The sequence below is a fragment of the Scyliorhinus canicula genome, chromosome 15 (assembly GCF_902713615.1).
Source record: "Scyliorhinus canicula chromosome 15, sScyCan1.1, whole genome shotgun sequence".
In the NCBI taxonomy this organism is placed as follows: Eukaryota; Metazoa; Chordata; class Chondrichthyes; order Carcharhiniformes; family Scyliorhinidae; genus Scyliorhinus; species Scyliorhinus canicula.
This window is the reverse complement of record NC_052160.1, coordinates 13,905,454-13,933,449: the sequence shown is the minus strand read 5'-3', so window position 1 is coordinate 13,933,449 and position 27,996 is coordinate 13,905,454. Positions and strand designations below refer to the sequence as shown.

Sequence of the window (27,996 nt, the reverse complement as noted above, 5' to 3'; positions counted from 1 at the left end):
AGAGGTGGAGGCGGCAGTGGGGGTAGGTTGAGCTGCGTTGTTGTTGTGGTCGCTGCTGCTGAGTGAGTGAGAGGGAGGTGGGCAGGAAGCGCGCTCGCGACAGCGAGTCAGGGTGTGAATCAAGGTGGGTGACCGTTGACCGTAACGGCTTTTTTTTGGTGGTGGTGGTGGGTGCCGCCGCGGGGTAAATATTGAGGCGCTTTAATTCCCCCACCCCCACAGTGTTTATATTGGGGGGGGGGGGGGGGGGAGGAGGAGGCCCGAGGCCTACCGATCCGGGGGCTGGATTCCCCGGGTCCCTCCCTGAGAAACGTCCGCTGTTTGTCCCTGTGGATGGGTGGGGGGCCTAATGTCAGACTAACCTGTGGGGGGGAGAAACCCTTTTCGGTATAATTCGTTGTCAGTTTTATCTTTCACATTATAAACCTTAATGATGATACCTGTGCACTTCATTTGGGGGGGGGGGGCGGGTTGCTGGACGGGCTGATGTACATTTGTGCAATGCAAAACAAATAAAAGTTAGTCCCTTTTATTACGAAGTGTTTTTTTACTGTAGCTCCAAATCTATCGGTGGGTTTATTGCACATTGGTTATGTGCACGACACTTTAACTCCTTGTAATCCCCCTCCCTCTCTCTATCTCTACCTACCAAATGTACCCCGTTCATACCCTGAGTAGCCTTTTTTCACGTCTGTTAATGCGTTGAGTACATCAGCTGTCTGGTCATATTGGCACTGTGGGTGAGGCTGAGCTGTCAGCTATTTCTGCTTTGAGTTTTGTTGTGGGTTCAGGTGAACAAGCTGCGTGTGTCTGTGTGCGCTCCATCCTCAGTTGCTCTCCGTCTGGAGATGAGTCCGTCCAGTTGCCGCTAGATCCGACACCCCTTCCAGTAAAATGCAGGTCTGTTTCCTCTCGGGGTGCGAGAGTTAGAAGCTCGTCTCTTTTAGAATTAGCCAGGTCGTCGTCGCCTTTTGTATTTTTTTTTAAACATTGGGGGATTGAGTCGGTCGCCGGGGGGGGGGGGAGGGGCAGGGGCAGAGTTAGTTAACTTGGGGTGGTTTCAGATCTCGACATGCCCGCCCGAACAGGGAGGAATTGTGGCACTCACTTTAGGAGAGCGAAGGGTGGTGTGCTGCTGGATCCTCAGACTTGCATTAAATTCTGCTGAGAGTGGCTGGTGCTTCATTTATTTTGAAATTGTATTCTGATTGATGTTGCAGAGCTTCTTTTGAAAGTCTTTTTTGTTGGCGTGGAACCGACCTAAGTTTTACATTTCTGACAATGCCACTTACTCTGTATACCTGGGAGCTAATATGTCGTGTTTCTCTCTTTTTGGACTTGTGAAGTGATCCTGGGGGATCAAAAAAGTGGCAGTTTCCGTGGAATGAATGTCTCCTAATACAGGACATTTCTTTTGAGTGTTTGGGAGTATTTCTTTTCTCGTGGAATTTCATTATTGGAATTGTGAAATGTTATGCTGATACATCAACCCTTCGCCACTTATTCTTATGCTGTCTATTGTACAATGGAATCTGTTCATCCAGATATGACTTGAGAGACTTTTTATCAAAACTGAATCAGTTTGTTGCATCAGATCCTGACTGTTTGCCCAAGATGGGATGCTGAGAGAATTGTGCTAATTCCTTATTTGCATTTTTACTGATGATAAACTGCATTTGAGAGCTTTCTTTGTGTGAGCTCTACCATGGCAATCGACAACTTAATTTTGCACAGATACATAATTTTAAAAACTGCATACAAAATGCAATAATCGTGTGATAGAAGCTTTCAGCTGAAAAGGAGACTGTTATCGGTGTCAGACTAAAATTAATGTTGCAGTGTCCTGCCCTCGCATAATTTTGTAACTGTCTTTGTTTTCAATTTATTCATCTTTTCTTTCAAAAGGTGCAGAGGGCTCTGCCTCCAATACTTCTGACAAAGCATTCTCTGCTCCAGCTTGAAGAATTTTCTTAACTTTTCCCCTCACTTTGCTCCAAAACCTAGTTAATCAAAGGCAATTATCTTTAATTTCTCCCACCAACCCTGCCATCAAAATCTTTTTTCTTAAAAAATCTCCTGTACTCCATTGGAAATAGCTCCAGAATCCAAAATCTCTCTTCATAATTGTAGTTCCCCAACTCTGGAGTGATCCTGCTAAGTCCATGCTGTTTGTTTAAATGCCTTTTTTAAAACCTATAGATGAATGCAAGCTGGATTTATTATCATCTTCCCCAAATCTCCATAGCCGGTGATAAATGGGTTGATTGTTATTCTGCCTAACTTCTACTGTTGCCTCGATTTAGTTGTCTTGACAAAAATTCTTCCTCCCCTGACGGCGAGAGCTGCCTGAAGTCCTGCTTTCATGCCTTGCGTGTTTGCACCATAATATATCCTAGCCTCTATCAAACCATGACCTGAGAGAACGTGGATATTCTGTGTTTTTCCATTTTTAGTTTGTGCACTGCATGCCCAAGTGGTGTGACTTTACATGTTGCAACTAAAATGTGTCTGGCAAGCCTCTTGTGTCTGGACTCTTCCATCATCTTTGCTGTTTTTTCCAAGCTTTTGAGCTCTTGCAGTTTGTTAAATGCTGAATTTTCTTTTTGTGAGGAGATTTCTCCCTGCTTTTGATCTTTCCTTATGCTTGACATTATCAAGGCATTGCTTCTGTGTCTCCGTAGGAATCCTGAAACAAACCTCCTTGCAGACTGTTACTGAATTGTGAAGGCTGGCTAAATAATCGATAAAATGATCAATCCAGCTCAATGGATGTTCATTTGAAGGATACTCTTAATGACTGTCCAGCATCATCTTGATGCATTAATTCTTGCCACAAGGCTCTTTTTCTTGTTAACAGCTAAGCAGTAGGGTATGCAAATGTTGGCACATTGAGAAATAACCTAGGATTTGTTGACTATAACTTGGGTTTAGGCTATTCTAATGTAATTAGACCCACTATATCACAGACAAAAACTGTACACTGAAATACAATCAACACCAAGGGCTTTGGATAAAGGATGGGGTTTCAAGCAAGTTGTTGGGATGGCAGTTCCCCCACCCTCTTGTTGCCCTCTTAGTCTTGCTGGCTGTTGGTTGTTTTCTGTTACCTTGGCTGCCTTAAATAATTGGGGGGAAAAGTATTTTTTGTAATATTAGGGCTAAGACTATAACATTTCTAAATCTACATCCAAGCCCAATCCAGACTGGTAGCATAAAATTACTAGTGAAATGAGGGGTTACTCCAGGTTTAATAATAAATGGTAAAGATTTAAAATGCAAGTTTCAAATTGTATGCCGATGGACTAGATTTTTCACTCTTGAGAATCGAAGCCGGACCACAGGGCTGTTGGCTAATGGCTTGTTGAGTCACCCCTGTGCTGTTGAAATATCTTATCAGCTATCTGGCCAATGGCTGGGGTGCCTAACATCTTGGAGATTTATTGGATATACTCCCAGAGAATCCAGGAAAACTAATGAATACAAACAAATAGCTACTTGATTCCAGGAAGAGGAACAATTTAAATGAAGCTTGGGAGGTTTTATTAATTTTGCTGTAGTTTGAATTTGAAAATTCAGCAGACTGGAAAAAAACACAGCCCATTAAGAGCAGATGAAGCCTCAAGGCTGCCCTTGGAGAATTACTGCAGTTAATATTGAAATATGGTAATGCGGGGAACAGAATGTGATTTCCAGCTTTTGTGTTAAAATGTTCCCTCATTAAAACAGATTTCATTAGTAAATTCGGGGAGATTGTGCTGTATAATTGCTGACGGGCATTCCCTTTTTAATCCCTTACAAATTAGACTTTTCTCCCCCATCTTTTAACATGCGTTCAATTAACATTTCTCTTTGCTTTTTCTGAGTAATGCGTAGTTCAATTTTAATGTCTGTATATTTTAAATGGCTTTATTTCCTATGCTTGTATTTTTTTACTTGCTGCATTTTTCTCAATCTTTTTAAAACCCGCCTTGCATGTCAGTTATGACTTGGCCTAGTCTCCATGAGCTATTTTGTGAAGCAGAAGAGTTAGCCCCACTGTCCTGGCCAATATTTATCCCTTGATTTAACATAAAACAGATTATCTGATCATTGGCATGCTGGTTTGGGTTCATTGTCATGTGCACCGAGGTAAAGTGAAAAGCATTGTTATGTGTACAGTCCAGGCAGATCATTCCATACATGAAGAAAAACATAGGACATACGACAGATACACAATGTAAATACATAGACACAGACATTGGGTGAACCATACGAGTGTAGAACTACTCAGTAGAGAAGATGCGTGGAGAGCTCAGTCCATAAGAGGGTCATTCTGGAGTCTGGTAACAACGGGGAAGAAGCTGTTTTTGACTTAGTGCGTGTTCTCAGACTTTTGTACCTCCTGCCCGATGGAAGAAGTTGGAAGAGTGAATAAGCCAGGTTGGAAGTGTCTTTGATTATGCTGACAACTTTCCCAAGGTAGTGAAAGGTGTAGGCAGTGTCACTGGGCTGTGTTCACGACTGTAGTTTCTTACTGTCTTCGGCCGAGCAGTTGCCATACCAGGCAGTGATGCAGCCCGATAGGATGTGGACATGCCGAATTTCCTTAGTTTCCTGAGGAAGTATACTCGCCGATTTGCTTTCGTGGTCATAGCATTGGCATGGGTGGACCAGAACAGTTTGTTGATGTGCGCACCTAGGAATTTGAAGCGGTTTGCTATGCATGCATTGGCTGCTTTTTTTTTTCTGCATTACAACCGTGTCTCCATTTCAAAAATATTTCATGACTCCAAAACACTTTAGCATGTCAGGTGGTGATGAAAGGTGGTACATAAATGCAGTTCTTTTAACCCACCACCCTACATTGTCTGCCCATCAACCATCTCTTTGTAGCTGCTAACCCCCCCTTAATTCCACCTTGTACATTTCTGTAGCATAACTATCTTGTGGTGTCATGTGAAATGCATTTTAAACACCTCTAATCCAGTAAATTATTTTCTTTTTGTTTCTTCAAGTATCAATGTAACTTTACCTTTGGAGATGTGTTCTGACTGGCCCTGGTAATCCAACTCCTCAATGGTTTTTATTCTGTGTTATAAACAATTTGCTAAAAGGGGTTAGCATATAATTTTCTGACTTCTATTTTCTCTCGGAGTGTCATAACAACAACGCCCTGGATGAAAGGCAGTTTCTACAGTGTAGTTAGACTTTGGGGGTTTAAGTATTCCGAGCCTGGAAGTGAACTTTAATCCAGCAATATGTTTGTTTGATAGGTAGCTGTGCAGCGACTAATCATATGGATTGGTATTGGTTATAAATTCTCAAGACTATGAAAGAGTTGTAAATGCACAATGCATATCAGTCAGTAATACTACCAGAAAAACTGCTCGCATTTATCACATAGGAATGTGATAAAATAAGATCCAATCAGCATGTCTTTGACTTTCATCTTCAGCACTAGAAAAACCTTTTCAGAGTACAAGACATCTCATAGGAAAATTTTCTCCTGCACTCTTCCACCACTGGGCATGTATCACCGCCTCAAGACCTTTTTTTTTATCACTTACTGTCACAATAGGCTTCAATGAATTTACTGTGCACACCCTAGTCGCAACATTCCGGTGCCTGCTCGGGGAGGCTGGTACAGGAGTTGAACAGGTGCTGCTGCCTTGTTCTGCATTACAAGCCAGCTGTTTAACCCACTGTTAAACCAGCCTGCAGTCTGTATTTAAAAAAAAATAAATTTAGATAAGCCAATTCATTTTTCCAATTAAGGGGCAATTTAGCATGGTCAATCCACCTAGCCTGCACATCTTTGGGTTGTGGGGGCGAAACCCACGCAAACATGGGGAGAATGTGCAAACTCCACACAGACAGTGACCCAGAGCCGGGATCGAACCTGGGACCTCGGCGCCGTGAGGCAGCAGTGCTACTCACTGTGCCACCGTGCTGCCCGCCTGCAGTCTGTATTATGGATTGCAGCTAATTATGTTATTTCTGTGAAAATCTATATTTGCTTGCTGCAAGCACAAAGGAATACCTTTCACTTTACCACATTACCTGAAGATTGTGAATATTAAGAACCGAAAAGGAAATTAACCTTAATATTCTTCTGAAATCCCGAACTGATGGTTGTGTTGAACTCTCAGACCTTGATGATAATTGCTTGCCTCTGCCTCACGCTGCACCTGTCCTGACAATAGACAGATGCACGTAAGGAAATGGAGGTGGAATGTGACCCCAAGGTGCTGCGTATACATCAGTTGTGAAAGAGAAAATGCTGGAAAATCTCAGCCCGTCTGGCAGCATCTGTAGGGACAGAAAAGAGCTAAAGTTTCGAGTCCGATGACTCTTTGTCAAAGCAGTTATTCGACCTGAAACGTTAGCTCTTTTCAAAGCAGTAATTTGCTTTTATACATCAGTTACCATTTTTTTCAGCTGTTTGTGGCCTCCACTTTTAAACTATTTCATTTGCATATCTTCTGAGTAAATTATCTTGAACTGTAGGTTTTAAACTTTTCTAATTTTTACTGGGTGTGCACATCACTGACTAGGCCAGTATTTATCCCCACTCCTAATTGCTCTTGAGAAGGTGGTGATGGTGAGCTGCCTCTTGAACTGTTGCAATCCATATGGTGTAAGTACGCCCACAGTGCTGTTAGGAGCAGGGGTACCAGAATTTTGACCCAGTTACAATGAAAGAATTGCAATTTAGTTCCAAGTCAGGATGGCGAGTGGCTTGGAGGGGAACTTGCGGGTGGTAGTGTTCCCATATGTCTGCTGCCCTTCACCTAGATGGTGATGGTGGTATGTTTGGAAGGTGCTGTTGCAGGAACTCTTGGTGAGTTGCTGCATTGTAGATGGTACACACTGCTGCCAGTGTTCAGTGGTGGAAGTTGCCAAGCAAGTGGGTTGCTTTGTCCTGGATGGCATCAAGCTTGTGTGGTGTTGGAATTTCACTCTTCCAGGCAAGTGGAGAATATTCCATCACACTTCTGATTTGCGCATTGTCGATGGTGAACAGACAGGCTTTGGGGAGTAGGATAGGGATTTCTTTTTGTCAGAATTCCCAGCCTCACATGTTCTTGTAGCCACGGTATTTATATGGCTGGTCAGCTCATTCTCTGGTCCGTAGTGACTGGGTAAATGCCAGTGTTGTAGCTGTACTGGAACAGCTTGATTAGGGTGCAGCTAGTTCTAGGATGCAAGTCTTCAGTACTATTGCCAGAATATTGTCACAGTGCACAGCTTTAACAGTATCAATGCCTTCAGCTGTTCTTGATTTGTCATGTAGATTGACTTGGCTGAACACTGGCATCTGTGATTTTGGGGACTTTGGGAGGAGGACGTGATGGATCATCCATTCTGTACGTCTGGCTGAAGATGGTTGCGATTGCACTAATGTGTTGGGCGCCCCCATAATTGGGGATCAGGATATCTTTAACGTTTCTTCCTCAATTTGCTTATTTAACTGTCCGTCACCATTTTTGACTGGGTGTGGAAGGATTTGAGAGCTTGGATCTGGTCTGTTGGTTGTGGGACTGCTTAGCGCTGTCTATTACTTGATGCTTTTTGTGTGCTTAGTGTGTACAGCAGATTATGAGAGAATCCGTCATGGCCTAATTGGGAAGTTGCCTATGTGGTTATCTAAGAAAATTATTATTAGTCTGTTTTTAAGACGTGGTTATTTTGAAAAACAACTGTCCAATTTTTTGCTAATTTAGTGCAAATGTCCCTATGTTGCAGGTTTTAGGAGCACCATGTCTCGACGTACCAGAAATAATCGTGCCTGGCGGTATGTGTACAGTGGCGTTCGAGATGCTGAAGCTGTGGCTGTAGTAATGCCTGATGGATCAGTAGGTCCAGGTCCTGGCTATGACTCGGATGGTCAGGTAGATAATATGATGCAAAATATTTAATTGCCAACATATTTACAGACTGAGTAGTCTATAAGTGAATTACATCTTATCTGATTTCCTTTCTAAAATTATGAACTCCCGTATTTTAGTTGAGACCAATTGTATTAACCCAGTACAGACAGGAATCGGACCCTCGTCTGCTAGTGTCTGTGCTAATGCTCTTTGTTCAGTGATGAAGGGAATTGCTTCTTATAATATTCACTGTGCTTTTCCTCTTGGACGTGGATTTAGATTACATAGGATGCGCATTCCGTAGACAATTACCAGTGAGCAACATATGTATACATGGGGCTTCGTTCTGAATTCAGAACTGCAGTTATTTTAACAGAGCACTGTGTTGCTTTCAACAGTTGAGTAACTTTATTATTTTGAAGTTCTAAGAATCTTAAAATAATAATTTCCTGATTGTAGTACAAGGGTCTGGCACAAATCAGGTTAATTTGGGACTGAGTATGTACTGTCCACAGTGATGCGAGTACATGACCCGCACCCAGGGGTTAGTAAGATGTTACACATTATGTAATGGCGACAGCTCCTAGCTTGTACCATTTGCTGTATATCTGTGAATCATTCTAAGAGGCAATAAAGAGTACAGTTAACTTGCATATGACTGCAAAGACTTGTTCAGTCCTACTAAGCTGTAACCAACACCTTATGACATGGCAGTAAAAGAGGGACGCCGAAAGCATGAAAAAGTAAAGAAACTGTAGAGTCAAGGGACCTTGCTCAATAACTTCAGCCACATTCTTAAAAAGAAGAAAAATCTGCTGTGCAGCTGAAAAGCCAGACCAGAATGAATGTGAAAACATGGGACATAGCAAGTTCTAAGAGTGAGAAAAATGCCGTAAAAAGGCAGCAATCGGGTTAGCATCAGCATTCCAGGGCGCAGCCAGAAGAATTTTCTGTAGCACATTGGAAAAACCCAAAACCTTGCAGAAAATACAGGGGGAAAACTATGCCGCAAGACTGAGGGGAAAAAAAATTAGCAAAGTATTCTTACCTGAAAGGAAACTTCAATAGCGGAGGTGCAGAGAAAGAATCACCAGGAAGAAGCTCCAAAAAAGACTTTAATGTTGAAGGCAAGAGATTAAAAATGCCTTCCTGCAGCATAAGTTTCCAATGAATCTCCTTTAGAAGTCCCATCTTCTAAGCTGAATGCAGAGAGAGCAGTCCAAGCAAGGTGAGCAAAATATATTTCAGGCTGCGGTAAGTCCAGAGAAAACTTCAAAAATGTGCAGTTTGAAAAAAGTGGCGCGAAAAGCCAATTTGTTAAATATTTTAATCAAGTTGTGGAGTACGCTGAGCTTAAAAAGAGGGATTTAAAAAAATACCCCAGTGAAGTTGCAAAAGGAAAAAAATACTTTACCCGAGCAAACCACAGAAGGGTGCCAGAGAGGCGGGGAACTTTCCAGGAATCCCAAAAATATATATTGGAAACATCAACACATTACCCAAACTGGTTGCAATGTGGAGTGAGCAGCTGTCTGTGAATGAAGTGAAGTTACCTGTTGGAGTCCAAAATGAACACTGCAAAAAGAAAATTTTGTCTCCAGTTGAGCCAGAAGTTTTACAACCGAGATTCAAGCTGAGTATATACCGTTTTGAACGCATAATACGCTAAAATCTTTGATGAACCATGATGAGCAAGCTAATTTGAGGCATCATTAAGGTACCGGGAGGAAATAACAACTCTGAATTCCATTATTGGTGAATTGAAGTACAACCAAGCAGCAAATGTCCTCATAAGACGTGGTGTTGTGGCTGTGAAAACCCCTTTTGGGGATTGTGTGTCCCTAGAAAAACAAATTATCAGCAGTGACTAAACAATAAAGTGCAGAGTGAGAAGGCGAGGGATGAACAAGAAAAAGTTTTTCCTTGAAGATCAAATGAAAAAAATTGTACCTATTCCTTCAGCATGAAGGTTGGTTCTGCTGCTCAAATTACTCTTTATTCCTTTAGCATGAAGGAATAAAGAGTAACTTGAGCAGCAGAACCAACTCAGTTATTGAACTTCAGTAATGTTGTATATTCCAGGAGGAAGCCAAGAGATGCAGCTACTACAGAGCTGAAAAAGAAATGGTTGCAGTCATATATCTTTGGAAATATAGAAAGTTGACCTAGAATGAATGACAAGCACAAGTAAACTTCTGTGTGTGTGAAGATTGGCAAAAGTATCATTGCAGAATATGAACGTGAAGGATGGTGCAGAGGAATTATGCTCTGCTAAAGAAAAACGGATCAGCTTAGAGAACTTGCATGAAATATTTGAGGGGGAGAACTGACTGGTGGTGATTTAACCTGAGGATCACCACACCTCGGGCGTAGGCAAAGTTGAGAAGGAATTGAACGTGCTGTTGGCCTTGCGAACTAGCTGTCCAGTCAACTAAACTAAACCGTCCCCTGAAAGATGTGTTTGTAAAGGAAAGCATGAAATATCACTCGGGAGGTGGAACACTTCAGGGCTTGTGTTTGTTTCTCCAAACTAATTTGACGAAGATATGGTGGTCATCAAGCCTCCGAAATCTCCAGTCAGCATTGCACAAAATGCCTAGAACAGGAACAGTTGCTTGAAAGCAGAATGAATGACCAAAACTGCTGAACTTCTTGAACAAGGAAAGTTGAGACAGGCAATATGGAAGAGCAAATCCAGACTTTGAAAGCAGGTGAGAGAAATTCATAGATCATAGAATTTACAGTGCAGAAGGAGGCCATTCGGCCCATCGAGTCTGCACCAGCCCTTACAAAGAGCACCCTACTCAAGCCCACGTATCCACCCTATCCCCATAACCCCCACTTAACCTTTTTGGACACTAAGGGCAATTTAGTATGGCCAATCCACCTAACCCGCACATCTTTAGACTAAATTCTACGAAACGGCCATGGAGCAGTCAGTAGCCATGGATTAAAGATTCCGAACCTGAATGCCCAGGTAAAGTTGTCAGTGTTCAGCAGATAACTCCGCTCAAAACTAGATAAATCCACTTGGCAGAGTAGTTGTTGAACTGAATGAAAAGATTCATAAGCTCAAGCAATTGGAAAAGAAGGAAGTCCTCAAATTTGGTTATATTGTGAAACAATTGGGGGCCGGTAACTTCCACAGTTGTCGCAACAACCCACATGATGACATGAGACAGTGGGCGGGCACAGTAGCACAGTGGTTAGCACTGTTGCTTCACAGATCCAGGAACCTGGGTTCAATTCCCAGCTTGGGTCACTGTCTGTGAAGTCTGCACATTCTCTCCGTGTCTGCATGGGTTTCTTCTGGGTGCTCCGGTTTCCTCCCACAAGTCCCGAAAGACATGCTTGTTGGCTGAATTGGACATTCTGAATTCTCCCTCTGTGTAGCCGAACAGGTGCCAGAGTGTGGCGACTCCGTGCTTTTCACAGTAACTTCTTTGCAGTGTCGATGTAAGCCTACTTGTGACAATAATAATAATAAAAAAGTGCCAAGGAGAGAGCACAGTTCGTTCACCCCTTTTACAAACAAAAGTAGCAACCCTGAAGTAGTGCAACAGCCAAACTGACCAAGATTCAATATGAAAGAATGGAAGAAAAGGATAAGAACATACTCGGGTGCCATAACCTCGATCTACAGGAAAAAACAGCAGTGACACAGCCTACCACACCTCCAGTGGCTGTCCGAACATATGCAAGAAGTATAAGGTCTCCAGGCCTTTAAATCGTCAAATTTAAAGACTTGATGGGCCGAGGTGAGGTCATGAACATGGGCTGTAACTTCATGGCTCCGCAGCGCCTGATTTTAGGTGATGTCCCAAAGATGCGCTGGGGAATCTCACTTGGAGGTTCTCCAGGTGCATTTGCACAACAATTGTCCAAAAGTAAACTATAATCCCTTAAATAAATTGGATACAGACTTGATTGGGGTGGGGGGAGGGGTTGTAGTGCAACGGTCTGATGCATAAAGGGTTAATGTGGCACTTGGTACATGTCCACCCACAGTGATGTAGGAGCACATGACCTGCACCACCTGAGTCAATCACAGCCTGGAGAAAGCTCTTGGTATGTGCCCTTCGCTGTATGTTTGTAAATAGTTTGAAGTGTCAAAGACTTGGTGTTAATCTATCAAAATCCTACATCTGATAATCTAGTGAACAGGCTTGCAACATCCACTCCCTTTAGAAAGTTCATGTGTATTATAGAATAATTGGCATTTTTTGTGAATACATTCTTGCGATGTGGGCATCAATAGCATTTGTTGTCCATCCCTAACTGCCTCTGAGAATGCGGTGGTGAGCTGCCCCTTATCCATGGGTGTAGGAGGTATACCCATGGTGCTATTAGGGAGGAATTTGACCCAGTGACAGTTAAGGAATGGTGATATAATCCAAGCCAGGATGGTGGGTGGTTTGGCAGGGTACGTGCAAGCGATGGTATTCTCATGTGCCTACTGCTCTTGTCCACCTAGATGGCATTGTCTGGGGCTGGAAGGTGCTGTTTAAGAAGGCTTGGTGAGTTGCTGCATCTTGTAGATGGCACACACTGCTGGCACGAGAGTCAGTGGGAGTGAATGTTCAAGGTGATGAATGGGTGCCAATCAAGTGAGTTGCTTTGTCCTGGAGAGTACCAAGCTGCTTGTATTGGAGGAGTTTCATTCGTCCAGGCAAGTGGAGAGTATTCTGTCGCACTCCCCCACTTTGCCTTGTAGATGGCGAACCGGCTTTTGGGAGTCAGAAAGCGGCTTAGTTGCCACAGGATTCTTAATGTCTCAGTGACAAATTTTTGCACTTCTAATCAGTGGTAACCTGCAGAATGTTGATAGTGGCAGAATAAGTGATTGATTTATGCCATTCAATGTCTAGGGGCGATGACTATCTTCTCTCTCCTATTGAAAATGGTCATTGCAGAGCATGAATGTTGCTTGCTACTTGTCAGCCCAAGGCTGGATATGGTCCAGGTCTTGTTGTATTTGAACCTGGGCTGCTTGAGTGTATTTGACTTGCTGCCTAATTATAGGGCAGTATCTAGGTCAGACTCGAACTGTAACTTAGATTCAACTGAATCAAGAAACTAGTGTAGCAGTTTTTCTTTTGACTAGAAATGGAATGATTTTGGTACTCTGAATTCTGCAGTCTGAAATATTTAATGAAATTGAAGCTCTTAGAAACCCATTACTGCCAAATAAAAACAAAATGCCGGGGATACTTGGGTCAGGCAGCAGAATTAACATTTGGGTCGGTAATCCTTCATCAGAACCGAATCTGGTGAAGGATCATCGACCTGAAATGTAAAATCCTCTCCATAGATGTTACCTGACCTGAGTGTTCCATAATTATTTTTATTTCAGACTTCCAGCAGCTGTTGTATTTTGTTGTTCATTGCTAAATTTTCAGAATACAATAATGATGTTGACAAGTCTCAAATTTGTCTCTTGTAGTGTCTGTAATGTATTGGTCGCATTTATGCCAAAAGTGTTTTTTTCTATATCATTAGCCCCTAAGTTGGGTGAGTCTGGATGATACTACTTTGTAGCTGATACTGCAATAAGGTGAAAGAACATAAGAACTAGGAGCAGGAGTAGGCCGTTTGGCCCCACAAGCCTGCTCCGTCATTCAATTACATCATGGCTGATCTTTTGTGGACTCGGCTCCACTTTCCGGCCCGAACACCAGAACCCTTAATCCCTTTATTCTTCAAAAAACTATATCTTTATCTTAAAAATATTTAATAAAGGAGCCTTAACTGCTTCACTGATAAGGAGATCAAAACTGAACACACTACTCCAGGTGTGGTCTCACTAACACCTTATACAATTGCATAACCTCCTTAGTCTTAAACTCCATCCCTCTAGCAATGAAGGACAAAACTCCATTTGCTGTTGCTCCTTTGTATCAGTGCTTGAGCTACTGTAGCTAGTTTTACTATTTAAGTGCAACATTGCAAAGCCTAGTTTCTGGCATCGTTCACAAGCATCTGCCTAGGAAAAATCTATCTTTCACCAATCTTCGTGTTGTTTCTTATTTACAAATCACACTAGTTATTGAATGGAATCATACATGAGGGGTGGGGAGGGAAAGAGATCAAATATGGGGTCAGTTTTCTATTTTATCTAATTTTGCAGCTATTGTTGATTTAAACCTTGCTGTTGCAAAATGAGGATTTCCTGCTGGAAAACATGCATATTGGTGCTATTAGATCATTTTAGAATTGTTTTTAATGTGGCTTTTATTTCATCTCTTAAAGCACAGTGACTCAGATTCTGAGCCAGAATTCCACTTGCCACCATCAATCCCAACGGCATTACCTGTGACGGGGGAGTCTTACTGTGACTGTGTAAGCCAAAGTGATGCACGCTATTGTGGTGGTATGCGTAGTTTCCATCGCATGAAGGACTGTCACTGTGGAGAGGAGGATGAATGTAAGAATGAATTAAATATTGCTGTCACTTTCAAGGGATGAGGTAGCACTGCAAGTTTTATATAGCAGTTAATAAATGCTTAGGAATTGTAAAAGGATCATGTGGAATGTTTAGTCCTGATACTTTCCAGAATTACAGCATCAAAATGCTTCAGTCCACAGATCGGGGCTTTTAAGAAATCTGTCTTCAGCAGAACTGTGGCAAGTGAATACATTTTTGGCACAAGAGATGTTCCAGTGGAACATAGAACAGCACAGAACAGGCCCTTCGGCCCTTGATGTTGTGCCGAGCATTGTCTGAAACCAAGATCAAGCTATCCCACTCCCTGTCATTCTTGTATGCTCCATGTGCCTATCCAGAACTACACCTTAGTAAATTTACTATTGATTGGAGTGCAACAGTCCACTTTAGTTAAAATGAGGTTACAGTACATTGCAGCAGTTGACTTTCAGTATGGTCTACATAGTTGCCAATTAAGGAATCTCTGGTATCATTGTGATTGACTTTAACTGCTGGATCTGTCCTCAAGTGGACTAAATGGCGACCATAAGACATAGGAGTAGAAACGGGCCATTGAGCTCATTGAGTCTGCTCTGCCATTCAATGAGATCATGACCGATTTGATAATCCGGAACTCGCTGAGAATCCGACATGTCCAGGTCACCTCTCGTTCTTCTAAACTCCAATTATGTTAGGGGCCAGGATTTAGAAACTCCAAAAGTATATTATGAAATCCACCTGACCGACATGCTTTATGTTGAATTTGGCTAGGATGAGCACAAGAATCTTCCCGTCAGTATGATTCATCAGTCTTCCCTGGCACTTTAATCAAACAAGCTTTATTCTAAAAAGTTAGGAATTCCTAAGCATTTATATAAACACAGCAAGAATTTTTATCAATTATAGATACACGTCCCCCATAGCTATAGTAATCTCTGTGTAACACTTAATTAATTCCCCCTTAGCTGTTCCAATTCAAAAACAAAATCCCATAAAACACAAACCCCTTTTCAAGGGCGTGGCCCAGCACTTTGCATTCTCACTTGAATAACACTGGCTTTTCCTGACCCCATTTCACCAGGTTTAAACCCTTCCGGAAAGCAAACTATATATTTTTTGTTACAAAACCGATAACTATAATCAATGGGTTTCCTCTGGAACAAATCTTTGATTTGTAAATCTAGAGACACAGGCCAAAACACTTATTTTCTCTGTCTTGTCCACAGCAGTCAAAACTGAAAGCGAAAGTAAAAACAAACCCCTCAGCCACAGCTCAGCTCCACCCACAAAAGTACATCACTGAAGCCATGCGATAAGACAAAAACTTTCTTAAAGGGACACTCCCATGACAATGAGTACAGGCTCAATCTCATAAGAAAATCCCTCCGTTCCTCTGATCAAACCAGTGAAACTTCTCTGGACTGCGTCCAATGCTGGGACATATTTCCTTAGATAAAGGACCAAAACTGCTGCCGTGTTCCAGGTGTGGTCTAACTTGTGCCTCGATATAGTTTGAGCAAGACTTCCTTATTTTTATACTCACCGTAGCACAGTGGTACTGTTGCTTCACAGCGCCCAGGTTCGATTCCCGGCTTGGGTCACTGCGTGGGTTTCCTCCAGGTTCTCCAATTTCCTCCCACAAGTCCGAAAAACGTGCTTTTTAGATGAATTGGACATTCTGAATTCTCCCTCGGTGTACCCAAACAGGTGCCGTGGTGTGGCGACTAGAGGATATTCACAGTAACTTCATTGCAGTATTGATGTAAGCCTAAGCTAATAAAGATTATTATTACTCCATTCCTTTTAAAATAAAATTCCATTAACCTTCCCTGTTATCTGCTGAACTTGAATGTTAGCTTTTTGTGATGATGAATAATAGATGACTGTTTCAAGATGGAATTTAATTCCTGACTTCTAATGACCACAGTGTCAGAAATCATAACTATACAAGTCTAGTATTCAAAGCACTCCCAAAGACGTGTCAAACTAAAGTCTTATTGTTGTGTTTCTCTAAACGTCTTAATAAATAATGCCTTAATAAATTTGCACAGTGCTTCAGTTTATCACAAATAATGTCAGCTGCTCTTGATGTTCCTGTAGTAAGTGACTAAGGCATGGCTGTTAGTGGTAATGGTAGCTTACTAATGCTCCTTCCTGCAGATTTTGAATGGATGTGGGATGATTCTACCAAGTCCGCTGCTACATTGCTGAGCTGCGAGAACAGAGAAGTGAATTTCCACATGGATTATAGTTGTGGAACTGCAGCCATTCGTGGGGACAAAGAAATGAGTGAAGGTCAACACTTCTGGGAAATAAAAATGACATCCCCTGTATATGGCACAGACATGGTAAGTACATCAAAGATCCAGACAAGGCATTACATTATCACATGGTGATTGAAGGGTCCCTTCTGGAAATTCTTAAGGAATTATGTGGCACTAAATGTGTTTCTTTGTGATAAAAGCTGGGAACAAGGTCTTGGTAACCAGTTTTTGTACACATCATTTCATTTTCATACTGTCGTCTTTATGCTTATCGTCACTTTAACCACTAACGTTAAATTGATATTTGTCATGCTATATCTTAATAAACTAGAGACTTATCGAGCAGTGGTTTAGGGGAAGTACTTATTGTGGTTATCCATCCTTTATTAGCACAGGAAATCGTGTTCCAGCAGGAACTATGTTCATATTTTTACTACTGTCTTCTGTCTGTATGTCGTCTTCTCCACTGTTCCCAAGACAGCCAGAATGGAATGATCTTTAAAAGTTCTAATTGCTGCCTGACAAAACCTGGCTTTTTTTTTTTACATGCTTGGGCTCTTGGTTCTTCCTTTCTCCGATCTTAGAGAAGTCAGCAAGTGAATGAAATAAAAGCTACAGTCCCCACCAACTAGTGAGTTGGAAAGCTTCATGAAGTAATGCTTGTTCTACTGAACAAAACTAGTGAATCATGATTTAAGCTGTAACCCCACATGGAGGGGGATTAAGTGTACCATAAGGCGATGCTAGTTATTTCTTAAACATGTTAATGCAATCAGTGCTGAGTAGTGTAAATTGTAACTGGTTACCTGTCGGGTTGAGGTCGACAAGGGAATTTACCATTCACTGAATGCTTCACACTCGAGTGGCAACTGTAGTTGCAATAAAAATCAGTGCTTTTTGGCAATAATGATGCTCACTTTTTAATTGGTGGGGACTGTGTTGTGCAGCAGATCTGTTGGTATCTTGAAAAATAAGTTTAAAATCTGTTGAGACTAGTCAGAACTGAAGTGGGGACTGAATTCATTGAGCTTTAGCCTCTCAGAAATACCGATTTGGTCAAACAAAATAATCTAACCATTTTGTCCCAAAGATCCATCCAAGTTCATATTTGAAATATTCTAAACAGTTAATATTCTAAACAGTGGCTATTGGTTAAATTATGAACTGAATCCATCCTGTGTTGAAGATTTCACACTGCAGAAGGCTGGCCATCAGTTTAATTACTGGATTTGTATCTTTTTTGCAGTTGAACTAAATTTGTCCAATTGAAAATTATCCAACTTGTACTGATAATCTGATGTTCTCTTAATCTTACTGCCTTTTGGGCAGTATTACGTCCAAACATTGTGACTTTAGAATTTGTCTTGTTTGGTGTGTTTACTGATTGATATTAGTGAAACATGCAAGAGAGAGAATTGTAATGGCCACTCGTATTTAACAGCCCTTTTAACATATTAATTACACTGACCAAATTCTTTATCTTTTTGCAACTTGATGTATTTGACGTCCTCTCTTATTTTTGTGCACTATTTAGATGGTAGGAATAGGAACAACTGATGTCATACTGGACAAATTCCGCCATACATTTTGCAGCTTACTGGGAAAGGATGAAAATAGTTGGGGTCTCTCCTATACAGGTACTGCTTTTGTGACATCATTAATAATGGGATATTTTCTCCAGCTTTTTAGTCACTTTTCAACTGGGACAATACCAGCCCTCTATTTTAAGTATGAATGACATTTTAGTCTCTGGATCCACAAGCATTGTTTATCACAGTGGTTAGCACTATTGGTTCACAGCGCCAGGGTCCCAGATTCAATTCCTGGCTTGGGTCGCTGTCGGTGCGGAGTCTGCACGTTCTCCCCGTGTCTGCTAAGGTTTCCTCGGAGTGCTCTGGCTTCCTCCCACAAGTCCCGAAAACGTGCTTGTTGGGTGAATTGGACATTCTGAATTCTCCCTGTGTACCCAAACATGTGCGGAATGTGGCGACTAGGGGCTTTTCACAGTAACTTCACTGCAGTGTTAATGTAAGCCTCCTTGTGACAACAATAAAGATTATTATACTATGGTGCATTCTCTGCAACCTGTCAGCTTTCTCCATCCCAATTCAGCCAAGCTTTTGAAGGCACTGCTTTCCCCTACTGCAGAGCACTGATCAAACTGTTCAAGTTTTGAACCAGTGCTTTGAGCATCTCCATCTCCAGTTGAGTGAGATGATGCCTGGAAATGGAGAAATACAAGCCACAAATCTGGGGACAAATTGGGGAAACAAAATGGCATGTTTCTTGTATGCATATGGAATTCTATGCAAACAGGATTGACTTGATGCAAAAATGTTTTATTGTACCCTGATTTTTATTGAGTGCAATTTTTGCTTTAAGAGAGAGGCTAACGTACAAAGAGATCTTGGAACTCATGCACTTTGGACTTGGCCAAGAACTTTGAAACCGTTCTAAGCTTTCAAACTTTTAATTTCCATCTGAGTTTGTTGCGTTCTAGATACCAAAACTACACTCTTTGAATGTCTTTACAAAATTTGTCACGTACTCGTGCTGTAGTTGGCTGGTGTTAAACTTTTAAAATCTGATTAATTTTGTTGTAGGTGTACTACATCACAAAGGTGCCAAGATTCACTTCTCAACAAGATTTGGACAAGGCTCCATCATAGGTGTTCACTTGGATACCTGGCATGGTACCCTGACATTTTTCAAAAATCGAAAATGCATAGGTATGGCCTAGTTTGTAGTGTGAATGTTATCTCGCCAAGTGCTCCTGAAACTAATTGACTGTTTCATTTTCATTGCCTACTGTTGCAAACCGAGCTACAAGAGAATGTTTCTTTAAAACCAAAGAGAAAATACTGGAAAATCTCAAGTCTGGCAGCATCTGTAGGGAGAGAAAAGTGCTGACATTTCGAGTCCAGATGGCCCTCTGTCAAAGCTCTTTAAAAATAGGGTTATTTATTTAAAGTATGCTGTCCCAATTATAAGACCTAAAGATGTTTGAGGAGTTTAATATATTTTAAACCAAAGCTGCAAACTCACTCCAATACTATTCCGCAAATCTAAAAGGTAGGATTCTCCAAATGGCAAATTTGTGCTGCAGTGCTCTTGGGTTTTCTACAGTACTTGATCGAAGCGGGTTGCATTCCTATGACCACCAGAACTTTCTAGTGAATTGACATCCGGTGGCTTAGTTTAAATACTCTTGCAGTTATAATCTTGCTACAGGTCTGAGAGCAAAGGAACAGCTTTGAACTTCATTTAAAAGTTAAATAAAGAATTGAGAAATATCAGTGTCACTGATCGTGTAAACTATTTGCACCTGCAGGACTAGAGACTTGTGCAAAGGGTACTGGATAATTCTTTATTTCCCATAGAATTCAGTTTCTCATGTTTTGTACAAATAGTGGTCTTGGTATATGTTTGCCCTTGCTTGAGGTAATCTTGTCATTTAAAAGATTTGACAGTGAAGTATTTTCCTACATATGATCCTTTGAAAGTAGAAGCTATATGGGTTACTGACGTGGAACTTTATGCTTTAGGAGAAAATTCTAAAATTGGCCATGTTTACTCTGAATCTTTAAAAAGGGCATATTTATTTCTGGCAACAGCTGATCTGGCAAAATCAATTTATACTGTAATGATATTTGAGCAGCACTTTTGAATTTAGTGTGATTTTTGTGATGGATGTTATTTTGAGTAGTTTTGTGGAATTTTGTGTTGTGTAAATGATTTAATTAAGCTGAGGAAAAGTTAGTAGAGACAACTTGTCACAGATAAGAGTAAAGGTGCGAAAGGCATATATTTGTAATAAGGCCATTTATAAGTAAATAGGTTAGGTTTAAAATTTTGCATTAGAAGATACATAAGCTTGGCCTTTCAGCTGTTACATTTCAAAGGGAAGGAGAATAAGTTACTTAAACAAGGAAAGCGCCTGTTCGGGGAGGCAGGAATGGGAATTGAACCCACGCTGCTGGCATGTTCTGCATTGCAAGCCAGCTGTTTAGCCCACTGTGCCAAACCAAGAAGGTGTTTACTTTTTCTGACCAAGTAAGTTCTTTTGGGAAGTTTTGTAATACTGTTTTAACTGCAATTTTAATCTTGTGTGCCTATGTTTTCTTTTCTTAATCCTTTATTTGTTTTTGTGGGCAGCATGGTGGCGCAGTGGTTAGCGCTGCTGTCTCACGGTACCGAGGGCTCTGGTTCGATCCAGGTCACTGTCTATGGAGAGTTTCCACATTCTGCCCATGTCTGCATGGGTCTTGCACACAACCCAATAAGATGTGCAGAGTAGGTCAATTGGCCATGGTAAATTGCCTCTTAATTGGGGGGAAAAAAATAATTGGGTACTCTTTTTTTAAATAAATAAATAAAATCCTTTATTTGTTTTTTTAAAGTGTTGCAGGAATTTTATGCTCATAGTATCAGTGCGTTTTCTTCCCCTCTTTTTCAGAATACCAATGCAAAGGGTTATGATCAGTAAGCCATGTTTCCCTCTGGGACCTGGCTTAATCAGCAAATAACATCTGCTGTGGTTGTAATTTTGCAAGATATTGTATTGTGAGATTACAGTAGTGGTGTGTGTCCCACTGGCATTAACAAGTGTTTTTTTTCCTTACAAAGGAGTTGCAGCTGCTAAGCTTCAAAACAAGAAGTTCTTCCCAATGGTTTGCTCAACTGCAGCGAGGAGCAGTATGAAAGTGATTAGATCTTGTTTCTCCCCAACCTCTCTTCAGTACCTCTGCTGTCTACGGCTCCGACAACTATTACCTGATCACAATGATAAATTGGAGGTTCTTCCCCTACCCCCAGGTCTGAAACGGATGCTCTGGAATCGATTGGGATGGGTCCTCTCTATGAATCATGAAGAGAGTGGCAAAGAGACTGCTTGCAGCTCATCAAGCAGTGATTCCTATAGTTCCTCAGTGGACCCTGAAGCTTGTCAACGAAAAAGGTGTCGGCGGACTTAACACTCGTGCCGGTTTGATTTCTCTTTTTAAATCATGACTATAATTCTAACTGCCTCAGCTGAAATACTTAGTATGGACATGGACCAATACTGCTACATGATGAGCCAAATACAAGATGATTAAAGCTCCCAGCTTCATTTTTAATGCGTCCGGCTCCTCTCACCAAACTACTGGGGATTGTTCACCTGTGAACTGTGATTGACGAGGAGTGCTGGATGCCGGCCGAAGAGACACATCTGAATAAAGTACCTATGTACTTCGAGAATTCTTTTCAATCTACTTTTTGGCTTTTTGTAGGTCATTTAGTGCTTTCACCTTTTTGAAAGAATAATTAAATATTCTGCTTATCTAAAATATTAACCTGATTCTTTTCTTTTCTCCCTCCCAACCCTTCAGAAATTCGACCACTGGGTCAGGATATTTCCTGTAAAGTTAGGTACAGTAAATAACAATCCGTGCCAAGGTCAACTTCAATGTTTGGTGACTTTTCTCAAAACAATTCAAGTTTGGGTGGCATGGTAGCGCAGTGGCTAGTATTGCTGCCTCACGGCGCCGAGGACCCAGGTTCGATCCCAGCCCTGGGTCACTGTCCATGTGTAATTTACACATTCTCCCAGTGTCTGCATGGGTCTCGCCCCCCACAACCCAAAGATGTTCAGGGTAGGTGAATCGGCTGTGCTAAATTGCCTCTTTATTGGGAAAAAAAGAAAAAATATTCAAATTGGTGTTGAACCCTAACTGTGATTTACAGATGTATTTAAGTGTGTGTGGGATCTGCCAGCTAGTGAGTAAAACCAAATACTATATTCCTAAAGTTTTATTCAACAACCAGTTCTGAACAAATATTAATGGATTTTCTTCGATGTATTGTCTACAATAATCCAACCCTATCATGTTGTAGGAAATAGGACAGAGATGCAGTACGTCAAGGTATTTCATTCTGCTGAATTTGTTTGGTGTGGCCGACAATTGTATGACGTTGTTTGGTAATGGTCTCAAATCTACTCTTGGTGTACGGTATTTGTCTTTGCTGAGGCCAGTAAATAAATTGTCCAGTCCACGCTATAATAGCAGCTACATTAATCATTTTTCATTAGAGAACAACTCACTGGGCTAAATCGCTGGCTTTTAAAGCAAACCAAGCAGGCCAGCAGCACGGTTCGATTCCCGTACCAGCCTCCCCGGACAGGCGCCGGAATGTGGCGACTAGGGGCTTTTCAGTAACTTAATTGAAGCCTACTCGTGACAATAAGTGATTTTCATTTCATTTCAGGACTCTAATTTGTCCAGCTAAAGTAATCGTACATGTCTAGCCTTAGCAACCCCCAGTTCACTTTTATATATAGCAGTTTGAGAACTACAAGAGCGAGGCTTAACCATTTAATGTAGCTATTAGCCTCGTGAGTTTTGCAATCTATATCCCATTCTGTTCGATTAAATAATCTTTGGGTTAATAATTATGAAATAACATGTGCGTTTTAAGTTATACAGCAACAATTTGGCAAGTACAGTTTACATTTGGCATACTTTTTTTTAAAAATAGGTATAATGTTTCCTGTTTGCCATTCAGGCTCCCAAGCCATTTGAGGTGTTTTGATTTTTTTTAATGTTAGGGATGTTATAATGGGGCAGGCTGCCACTGACAATTTACAGTTCCCTACTAGGTTGGTTTAGTCCTACTTGTGCACCACTGCTTTGGTTTAAATCCTGACTTCAACACCATTTGACTTTGTCAGTTGTGTAGTACAAGGGTCAATTTGACTTGTGTAGCATGGAATTTAACACCTATTTTTTGCAGATCGCCCATTTTCTACCCATTCGAATTTAAGAATCAGACACAATATACTTCTGGCCCACTTTTTTTTTTTCCTCTTACAATGAACTCCTGGTATGAAGTTCTGCAACAGAAGTGCAAATGAGGAACAGTTGCCTCCTATTGGGAGCAGTGCATTCTGCCTACCTGGCAGAAGGTAGTTTGTCTGGAGGGGGTGACAACTTTTTTTTAAAAGAAGCACCGTTGGAATCATGTTTCCTCACTCTAAAGGTTTTCAAAAGTAGACAGCAGGATAATATAACAAAGTGATATTCTATCTTTTGTAAATATTGCACCCTGAGTGAGGTGCTGGGAGAGGGGGAAAAAATCCAAGATCAGTAGGTATGTGCTGCAACGGAGGAGAAAAATAACCAGATATGAAATTAGCTCATCTTTAAAACTAACTCCGTAAAACCGGAGCTGAGGAAAAAATACAGCTGGAAGAAGTGATGCATATATGGTTGAGATGGTCGTATTGGGAAATGCCAAAAGAGCCATAATTAATGCATCGAACAATTGTCATTTGTACCTAACTGGTTTAACAGAAGACAGATAGTTGTATTTGTAATAGTAACTTTACCTCCATGAATGTATTTCCATTTATAATTTGTGCATTTGGCAGCTTTCTATTCTCTGGGGAATTTTACTGACAAATTGAATATCCATGCAATGAAAAAGTACCATTGCAATGTGCCTTGCTGGAGACCTCAACCAGTGTTTTAACTACAAACATATCTGATATTTTACTGTGCCATGTCCCTGTTTAAAGGATTTGGAAAACAAGAAACCTTGCACTTGTTTAGTTTTGTGAGTTCATTCCAGACATATGTCAGTTATTTTCATTATTGAAGACATGAAGCTCTCTACAGATATGGACTATTAATCCAAGTGCAAGAAGCATCATACTTCTGTTATCTGTTCCTATCAAATATGCAATTGTTCAGAATAAGGTTTAGATCACCTTCTCTCCAATCAGGTGTCCTCTATTGAAACCCAGAAGAGAATCTGGCTCCTCAGTTGCATTGCCGCACCAATCTCTAGAAAGAACAATGTGCATGTTTGATCAGTACACAATTCTTGTGAATTCACAAATACTGTGCCTAATCTAAACTCTTGTATGGATGCGCAAGAAAGAATGTATATCCTTCTTTAGTGTTTTTCTCTTGAATGATGAATATTCTTGTTTTCTTTTTTTAAAACGCATTTTATTCAAACTTGTATCAAAGTAGGTTACAACAAATAAACACCCTGGGAAACATTCTTCCCAACAATCAATTATAGTTTGTACAGATTTTTCTCCTTTTTCACCCCCCTGCGGCAAACAGCTCCTCATACACGGTCACAAACATCCCCCACCTTTTCTCAAAATCCCCTGCTGAGCCCCTTAACTCATACTTTATCTTCTCTAACCGCAGGATGTCATACAGGTCACCCAACCATGCTGCTACCCCCAGTGGCGATGTCGACCGCCACTCCAGCAAAATTTGTCGCCGTGCAATCAGAGAGGCGAAATCCTTCTCTCCATGAGCTCCGGCTTCTCTGAAATCCCAAATATTGCCACCAAAGGGTCCAGCTCCACTATTCTGGCTAAGACCGCGAACACTCCTGCCCAGACTCTTCTAATTTTTCACAACCCCAAAACATTTGCACATGATTCGCTGGCCCCCGCCCACACCTCTCACACTCATCTGCTACCCCCTGAAAGAACCCACTCATTCTCGCCCGAGTCATATGCACCCTGTGCACCACCTTAAACTGTATCAGGTTCATCCTTGCACAAGAGGAGGTCCCGTTTGGAGTGCCTCACTCCATACTCTCCAATTGATCTCCAGTCCCAACTCAGCTTCCCATTTCTCCTTTATCTTCACCACCCACTCGCCTCCCTGCTCCCCCAGCCACTTGTGTATATATCCCCAATTCTTCCCTCCCCTTCCACATCCGGAAGCAGCAGTCGCTCCAGCAGCGTGTATCTCGGCAATCTAGGGAACCCCTTCCAGACCTTTAGTGTAAAGTCCCTAACCTGTAGATACCTGAAAACACTACCCCTCGGCAGCTCTACCCTATCCCTTAGCTCCTCCAGACTGGCAAACCCTTCCTCCAAATACAAATCCCTCACCATGACCAGCCCCACTTCCCTCCGCCTCCTGTAGACACTATCCATCCCCCCCCTGCTCAAACCCATGATTCTCGCACAGCAGCGTTAGCACCGACATCTCTTCCACCCTAAAATGCCTCCTCAGCTGATTCCATATCTTCAGTGGTCTGCACCGCTGGGCTCCCTGAATACCTACTCTGAGCCATTGGCAATGCTGCCGTCACCATCGACCTCAAACTAGACCCCTTACAAGATTCCTCCTGCATCCTAACCCACTCTACCCCTTCTCCTTCCCACCACCGCTGCACCTTGTCCACATTCGCTGCCCAATAATAATGAAGCAAGTTTGACCACGCCAACCCCCCCCTTGCTACCTCTGTAGCAGGGTCCTCCCCACCCTCGGCACCTTACCCGCCCATACAAAGTCAGAGATGATTGTGTCCACTTTCCAAAAAAAGGCCTTTGGTATAAAGATCGGGAGAACCTGAAAGATAAACAATAACCTCAGCAGAATATTCATTTTCACCACTGGGACCCTCCCCACCAACGTTAAGTGCAGTGTATCCCACCTCTTAAGATCCTCCCTGCCTCCTCCACCAGCATCGTTAAGTTCCACATGGAGCCCCGTCCATTCCCTCGCTACCTCAATCCCCAAGTACCTAAACCTATCTTTCGCTACTGTAAATGGCATCCCCCCAAATTAGCTCACTGTGCCAGCTCATTCACCGGAAGTACCTCGCTTTTCCCTACATTCAGCTTGTATCCCGAGAACCCTCCAAACCTCCCCAACAGGCCCATAATCCTTCCCATACTCTCCAACGGATCCGAAACATACAGCAAGAGGTCATCGGCATAGAGCGACACCTGATGCTCCCTCTGTCCCCTCATTATCCCCTGCCACTCTGCTGACTCCGAGAGGCATTGCCAATAGCTCTATGGCCAACGCAAACAACAGCGGCGACAGTGGGCACCCCTGCCTTGTACCCTGTGTAAGTCAAAGTTGCGTGAGATATCATATTCTTATTTTCAAGTATGTTAGTAATACAGTATGCATTTTTGAATCCATTCCATTGAATGGAACTCTTCACTTAAAAAATACACCACAATGAATATTTTTGTTGCACCCTTAAATTGTCATTTTAAATTTAAATGTTTAATAAGTATAAATGATAGTTGGGGAGCTCTGGTTTGCTGAATTGTAATTATCATTGTGCTCAATTTCTGGTAAGAAAGTTATATCGACTTGTTTTCAGAACTCTCGATTTCCTGGAAGAGATCTGACTTGCATCAATGACCATTGTGTTCATGCAGCACCATTTTAATATAACGATCCAAAGTTCTTCATTATTAGTTTTCTTGTGTTTGGTACCCAAAGACGGGCCTGATCTACAGTGCCAAAGCATTCACCAGTTGGGGGGGAAAGGTAGGTCCGTGATGCACAACAGCTGTCTAGCCATTTGAGCCAACCCCCATCACCTCCGAGGAGTCTGGGTTGCTGTGGCACTTATTGTTGTAGCCTGGAGTTATGGATGGTAAAGGTCGAGGCTCCAAATGCTTTTCATGGCTTACCAGAAATATCTCCCGCTCTTATCACCTGCCATTGATGTATGTTGGAAGGATTTGCAAATTAATCCTTGACCTGTTTGGCCGCGTTATGAATACACTTTCCGTGGCCATGGTCGTAGAATGGGGCTTGAACCCAGAGCTTCTGGATCAGAGGTTGGGATGGTCTCCACTGTCTCAGACCTCTCTAAGAGCATTGAGACAATTTAACACTGAGCCACATGGGATGAGAGTGAGGTTTTATGGAAGAAGGGTTCAGGGCGGGAATCCCTGAGATTAGAGCCTTGGTAGTTGATGGTACAGCCACCAATGGTGCAGTAATTAATTGGAATGCTCAAAGCCATGAAGGAACGTGGACATCTAAGAGTTCTGGGACTGGAGGAGCAAGGAGAGATAAGACAATTTAGGGATTTGAAAGCAAGGATGAGTATTTTTTAAATTTGACTCCTGTTTAAGTAGTGCCACTGTTGATCAGTAAGTGTAGGGGTGGTGGGTGAACAAGACTGGCGTGAGAGTTGGACACGGGCAGCAGAGCTTTGGATGACTTCCAGCTTACTGAGGATAGAATGTGAGAGACCAGAAGAATGTGTTTGGAATAGTCAAGCTCAGATATAACGGGCATGGATGAGCTCTTGATGTAACACGGGATAAGGGTATGAGCAGCTGATGAACTAAAGCAGGGGTAAAGTCGGGCATTGTAATGAAGGTGGAACTCTGCAGTCTTAAAAGGTGTGGATACATGCTTGGAAGCTCATCCTGGCCTAATATTTACACAAAGGTTGTGAACAGGCTGACTCAACCTCTGGACTGTTAGCACTGCGCAAGGACCAATAAAGATTCAAGGAAATTGCTGCTCACCCATTATTGAATGTCAGGCAAGCAGTCTGACAAATCAGACACTGGAAGCTTTGAGACAACTGGGTATCATTAGTGAACATGTGGAAACTGGCTTTTTGGGGGGGGATAATGCAGCATTTAAATGAGGTTCAAGGGGGTCTGTGGATAAATCCTTGG

The 27,996-nt window shown here is 41.9% G+C and overlaps 1 protein-coding gene across 2 annotated transcripts; it reads left to right on the top strand.

Annotated features, from left to right (window-relative positions):
- The first annotated feature begins 5 nt into the window (after nt 1–5).
- Nucleotides 6–24,599, top strand: LOC119978352 (SPRY domain-containing SOCS box protein 3-like). 2 transcript variants are annotated; one of them, XM_038819926.1, is made up of 7 exons: nt 6–124; nt 7,726–7,871; nt 14,100–14,274; nt 16,435–16,622; nt 18,073–18,175; nt 19,142–19,267; nt 21,165–24,599. In XM_038819926.1, exons 2-7 carry the CDS (start codon nt 7,740–7,742, stop codon nt 21,509–21,511), a joined length of 1,071 nt encoding a protein of 356 aa, XP_038675854.1. In that variant the 5' UTR covers nt 6–124; nt 7,726–7,739; the 3' UTR covers nt 21,512–24,599. The 2 variants fall into 2 exon arrangements, with proteins under 2 accessions (XP_038675854.1, XP_038675855.1); XM_038819927.1 differs by lacking the exon at nt 6–124 and adding an exon at nt 798–900.
- Nucleotides 24,600–27,996: the final 3,397 nt, after the last annotated feature.

Coding starts and splice junctions, on each gene's coding strand:
- LOC119978352 (XM_038819926.1), top strand. CDS start 7,740: ATGTCTCGACGTACCAGAAATAATCGTGCCTGGCGGTATGTGTACAGT. Junction 14,275..16,434: donor CTGTGGAGAGGAGGATGAAT/GTAAGAATGAAT, acceptor TCCTTCCTGCAG/ATTTTGAATGGATGTGGGAT. Junction 18,176..19,141: donor TTGGGGTCTCTCCTATACAG/GTACTGCTTTTG, acceptor ATTTTGTTGTAG/GTGTACTACATCACAAAGGT.